At 45.6% G+C, this 5,671-nt stretch overlaps 2 protein-coding genes across 2 annotated transcripts; both read right to left on the reverse strand.

Moving 5' to 3' along the window:
- EDB82DRAFT_402837 (uncharacterized protein) lies at positions 1-694 on the reverse strand (the record flags this gene model as incomplete). The annotated part of the gene is made up of 2 exons (XM_025734810.2): positions 1-506; positions 573-694. Coding segments are annotated over 2 exons (628 nt in total), but the record flags the coding sequence as incomplete, so codon positions are not given.
- Positions 695-2,780: 2,086 nt separating this feature from the next.
- On the reverse strand, positions 2,781-3,937 carry EDB82DRAFT_437890 (RTA1 like protein-domain-containing protein; the record flags this gene model as incomplete). The annotated part of the gene is made up of 5 exons (XM_065607774.1): positions 2,781-2,949; positions 3,001-3,071; positions 3,124-3,479; positions 3,535-3,729; positions 3,784-3,937. 5 exons carry the CDS (start codon positions 3,935-3,937, stop codon positions 2,781-2,783), a joined length of 945 nt encoding a protein of 314 aa, XP_065463029.1.
- Between the last annotated feature and the right edge of the window lie 1,734 nt (positions 3,938-5,671).

The raw sequence follows: 5,671 nt of genomic DNA on the forward strand, positions 1-5,671 counted from the left end.
GCAAATGGATTGGAGTGCTTACGACTTGAGATGCAGCAGGCATGAACAGCTGAGCCATTTTGAGCCTCGAGTCATCGGATTTGAAGATATCGGCAAACGGGGTGATGGATGCGAAAGGAAACTCGGCAAGCTTAGGAGCAATCATAGTAGGCAAGTTGAAAGAAGCGTAGATAGTCACTGCATCTCGAAGAGTGAACAAAGCATAACTCAGTAGAGGAGTCCCAGCACCGCAAGCCATGCGAGAAAAGTATGCGTCTTTGAATATGCTGAGTCCGGAACTGACGGTCGTGGTAGCAGCGAACTTGGCGGGGGAAGAGCAGACGATGGATGGGTCGAGGTCATATTGAACAGCGTTGAAGGAATCGAACATGTTGGCAGTGGCGTAGGTTCCGAAGTAGACGAGGAAGGGTATGAAGAGCGAGGCAAAGGTGGCCTTGGGCTTGGAAGCCCATTTGCGCATGGAGCCCATGACCGAAGTGTTGCTAGTGGCTTTGTTGAAGACAAGTCTGTGAAAGATTGTGTTAGCCATCAATTAACAGGTGGGAAAGAAGTTTATGGCTTTGAGAACTCACTTGTCAATAGCTGTGACCCAGGGAGTGACCAAAGCAGAAGCAAAAGCTGCAGCGGCTAGGTCAACAGCAAAGTACTGCATTGTACAGTGCTGCTGCTCCCGTATACTCATAACGTCCGTCATTTTGATGGTAGCGAGAGCCGATGGACTCAATTCACTTGGTAGTTGGTTTTGAAAAACAGTACAGAATTTTGAAGGAATCCTTTGAAAGCTTGGCCATGACTCTTATATAAACACGGCATCTGACGCCGAAATACCGAACCACCGCGTAATAGTCATACTGAATCAACCTATCAAAGTGCCAGAAACGTTCCGTAGGCTCTCAACTACCGATTTAGTTTCAGCCCGACACGTCTCAACAAAAACCCGACATCAAGGGCTAACCTTGAGGTACGTTGCTGTACGACAATCACGAAAACGATCAGGCTGAGGCGTTGCCAATTCGGTCTAGATGGAAGCTCACCTTGTGGGTCTTTGTCAGTGAGAGAAGCAATGGTTGGATAGAGATTGCGGCAACGCTAATCTCAATGCCGTCTTGTGTCGGGTTAACAAGGAGAGGGATTGACTCACCAGCCTTCACCTAGGTGACGATTACGACTACATCCTTTCGGTTATGCTCGGAGTCTTTGTTGAGACTTGCTAGACTCTAGATCATCCATGTTCTAGTATTGCTCGGCATATAAACTTCTAGACCGACATTCTGTTCTCTCCTTGTTTAGTGACAAGTCTTTTATTTCCCAGCCGTCTCCGCGTTTTCCCCAAGGATGGTATGGGAATTGTTGACGCGCTAAAGCTAACCCCAGATTCATCTTCAGGGGCTGAGCACGGACCTTGATGACACTGTCAGCTTCTGGTTCAGCTTTCAGCCTCCTTTTTTGATGCAACCACAAAGTGATAGACTAGTAGTATGATCAGTGACAACAAGAATGTTATCCATCTATCTACGATTATTTCAAAAAGTTATCTCTTTGTTATCGCTGACTCGAATTTTCACCAATACTTCTTCTGACCTTCTAGACGTTCTAGCGTATTGTATGCTTCGGCTTTAGACGGTTCATCCTAGCTTATGATTCTGGACGTGGTTCCCACTTCTCAGATTGATAGCGAGATGAAACTTTCTTATTGCAACACAATAGCATAGCCGACGCTTTCCGCAACGCATATCAGCCTTACAGTACTTTCGATGCCAAGTCTCTCAAGCAAGTGGAACAAGGTGGAAAGAATGGTCCCGACCTCTAGCACTTTCAACTGTAACCCAAACTCACTGGGACACTGGCTTCATCAACGCCCTTTAAGCTTAATGCTATCGACCAACCGTATGTCCATCTTCTCAAAGAAATCTACCAGAGCAGAGCATGTCCATACGGTCAGAGGAATACACAAGTTCCATTTGGGGCTTACCGATGTTGTTCTTAAGCCGAGACATCGATCGATACTGGGTGTATGCTAGTAGACTAAACTGACCGTTATTTCCCTATGTGTACATGACTCACTAAGAATCATGCTGGTGAGTGTCAGCTTCACAATCTGATTCTTGAAGCTTACCACGTGGTCTTGTTGCCATTGAGCCTTGATTAACCGAAGGGTGTGGACATACACTGGCCTGTAGCCCTTCCGTACCAGCAAAGCATGTCCAAACAAGGTGACAGGGCGAGGATTAACAACGGTCTCACATTATAGCTCAGCATCAAAACAACTTCCTAATGGAATGATAACCAAAACCAACATCCGTCAGCTCACGCATGATGGAGCACCTTGGGTCTAAATATTGTAGACTTCCCAACCTATCACGTTTCGATTCAGAACGCCATCATTTCCGCCTGTACCGGGAAGATGGCACGTAAGACAGGTGAAGCTGAACTTGAATTGTCATGCAACTATGAGTGAGGTGCATGTCGTGGCGGCGCCATAGAAGCTTCTTGAAAGTCGACCCCAACCGCCACGTTGACTGGACATAACTTGGCCAATGATTGACCTTGAAGACCAAACCTTAACCCAGCAGAATATGAAAGAGTTTTGTTGGTAGCTAGAATCAGAATCCTGTAGGAGAATAACACAAACGATGGCGCCATTCAGCTCAAAGTAAGTTAATTACAAAAGTCTATATGATCTAGAATAAATCCAAGTGCTGATCCATCTACCTTGCATCGACTGGTATCCAATCAAAATGCACTCCAGTATACCATTTCCCTAGGATCGGCCATACGTTTTATGTGGACTCTGAAGTTGAAGTTTTCTTGTTCGACATCTCGACATCGATCGCGGTTCCTATATCCTTTGGTGCCTTGAAACCGAGATGTGCGAGAAAGCTGGACGGGAAGAACACATTATAGAGAAAGGCGACAATGAGGATTGGCAATGTATCGAAGACGTACTGGCTGTAATCATCGTTAGCATCGTGAATGGGTCATCATTGATAGTTCACTTACAACCACTCTTCCTGATGTGTTTTTCCGTCTTTGCCACCAGCAAAGTCAACCTCACGGTACACAGAACGAACCTATTTAGACGGTTAGCGTATATATGTCAACGACGTCTGGGTTTCATCTTACCAAGATAAGAAGGCATGACACATTGACCACAGTCAACAACGTCTGCCACTTCTTAGTGATGTCATACTTTTCCTGGTTCTGTCTTGCGAACTCAGGGCTCAGCTTCCTGGCTGCAAAATGGAAACGAATTGCTGCAATAGTGAAAAGACCGAATCCAGCAATCTGAGTGCTCACACCAACAAGACCAAGAGTCTTGCCAAGGTTGAGCTTCTGTTTCGCATTGGAGTCTGTGGGATCAGTGCCAGCAATGAAGATTGCGGCAACGAGCTGGAGGATGAGAGAAATCACGTCGAAGCCAACGAAGAGAAACGAGAGAACAGAGAGTGAAAGAAGGACGAGAAGGGTGATAAAACGAGCTTCAAATCGATGAGAATTAGTAAAGTGCCACTTGTTTGGCAAGGATAGACTCACGAGGAACCCAAAGAAAGCGCAGTGTCCTCGACTCAGGAGGGACAACCCAGTAGACAATTCTACCAAAGATGACATAAATCACACCGGCCATCAATACCGGAGGGAGGATGATGAGTGTAAATTGGAGCACATATGGCTTCTTTTCGGTGGGCTCAGAGGCAGACTTGATCCTGGCGGCATATCCAACAACCTCCACTAGTCAATTGGTTAGTCTGAAACCCAATGTGAAACATTAGTATATCAACGTACTAGCGATGGCTAACAGCATAAAGATCCAAACCCAAGCCTTTTTTCGTATGATCTGGTAGAGCGTCACAAGGAAACTCAGGCCAAAGAGGCCAGCAGCCACTCCTGCCAAAGGCTTGGAAGGGTTGTAGAGATAATAAGACATTGTTGCGTCCATAATGGTGAAGTTGTAATGTGAAGTGTGTAGATGATGATCTGGTGTGAGATTCTTGTTCATTCCTTTATGGAATTTGGATCATATTATATAGATTCCCTTGTTTCACAGTCACTAACGAGACATCGTCAACATATCACTTTTGGTTCTGACTAACAAGCCACCTCCACAGAGTCTGGACCGATGGAACGTCAACACCACAGCAATGCCTCGAAAGGAATTCGAGATACGTCAAATGCGGTCTGGTTTAAGCCACGCTGAAATGCGTTCATGCCGTGGGGACGTCACAACTGGGGCTGGGCGGCCAATCCGACGGCTGATTCGAAGAAGCTAAACAAGCCAGTAATACGTGGCGTCAAATGTCACTGAGCTAACACGCAGCTACCTCGAATCAGAGTCTGCTCCAGGAAACAGTTTTGGAAGTTTGACGTGTAACGTTTGAAACTGCCATAAAAGCTTGTCCAAGAAGGCTATGCTGGGGAAATAAAGTTCAAATCCCCAGAAGCCACGTTTTTTTCACCTTGAAATGGACGTCTGCAAGCAACCTTCACAAGATTCTCACAGAGGGTGTCGGAAAGTTGAAATACCGATACCGATCTGACAGTTCCTTCCGGAGACTTGACCTCCGACTCCCGATGGTATCAAGTCTGCGAGAGATGAAGTGACATATGATTGTCCCAAGTGTTGGAAAGTATCACGAAAAGTGCGGGTTGTATTTTTTGGACATGGAGGAGGATTTCTTTAGTCGGAGCACTTACGGTAGACAGTTTCGAGGAAGTAACGACAAAGCCTGGAGAGATTATTGAGAATACCAATAATTGCGAAACACATTTAGCCAGAGTATAAACTAATAGATATTGCGCCCGTCGTGCGTGGCTTTAATCATTACCGTAAGGGCTTTTGAAGTGGCGAGTATACCACCATTCACAGCAAAAGTATCTGTGGCAGTTTTAGTTAAATAGACAGCCTCCGAGCGAAGAGAATCCAAAGCTGAAAATGTCTTGTGGCCTCCACAACAATAGCATGATCTATTTGTATTGGTGATACATGTTTTGATGATATTGACATATTCAATTCTACCCTCTACTCTTGTGACCAAACCAGTCATTCTTATGCCCCTCCACGGTGTAGATGACCTTATGGACCATTACATCCTAATCATATGGTCTATTTGTGGACAGGCAGAACTTCCTGATAAACCCAAACTAAGCAACATCTTTCCACAACCCTTGAACTGTTATGTACTCGGCATAGGCTACCAAGAAGGAAGCAACCACTTCTGGGAATATTCCTCCACCCTTGATCCAATGAACTGTCACTGGGCCATATATCAGCATCTGCACAAGCTTTCTTCTCCATTGTACTGCAGAACCCTCATCATCGTCCTTAAATCCACGATTCTTTAACGAACGGTCGTGAAATAGCTGTGCAAGTTCAGCAAAGACGTAGACACCCCCATCCCTTCAATGACCAAATCATAAGCTTCGATTCCCTCTTTTCCGACTTTCTGAGCACGCCGCGTCTCGTAAGCCATGCCAGGTTCTCGAAGCTAAGGTAGCTAAGCAACCCAAGGATATATGTGGCTCTGATTGCTTTGCTGACAAGATAATCTTTCGGGTTCTCGTTACGTTCCTTGTTCACGTCTCTTGTCCTCATGAGGCTCACAATATACTCTTTAGATTCAGCCCATATCGCAAGCAGTCCCCATAATCGTGTTATGATTTGCCAATCATCAAA

This window comes from Fusarium venenatum (genome assembly GCF_020744135.1).
Source record: "Fusarium venenatum strain MPI-CAGE-CH-0201 chromosome Unknown EDB82scaffold_7, whole genome shotgun sequence".
Classification (NCBI taxonomy): Eukaryota; Fungi; Ascomycota; class Sordariomycetes; order Hypocreales; family Nectriaceae; genus Fusarium; species Fusarium venenatum.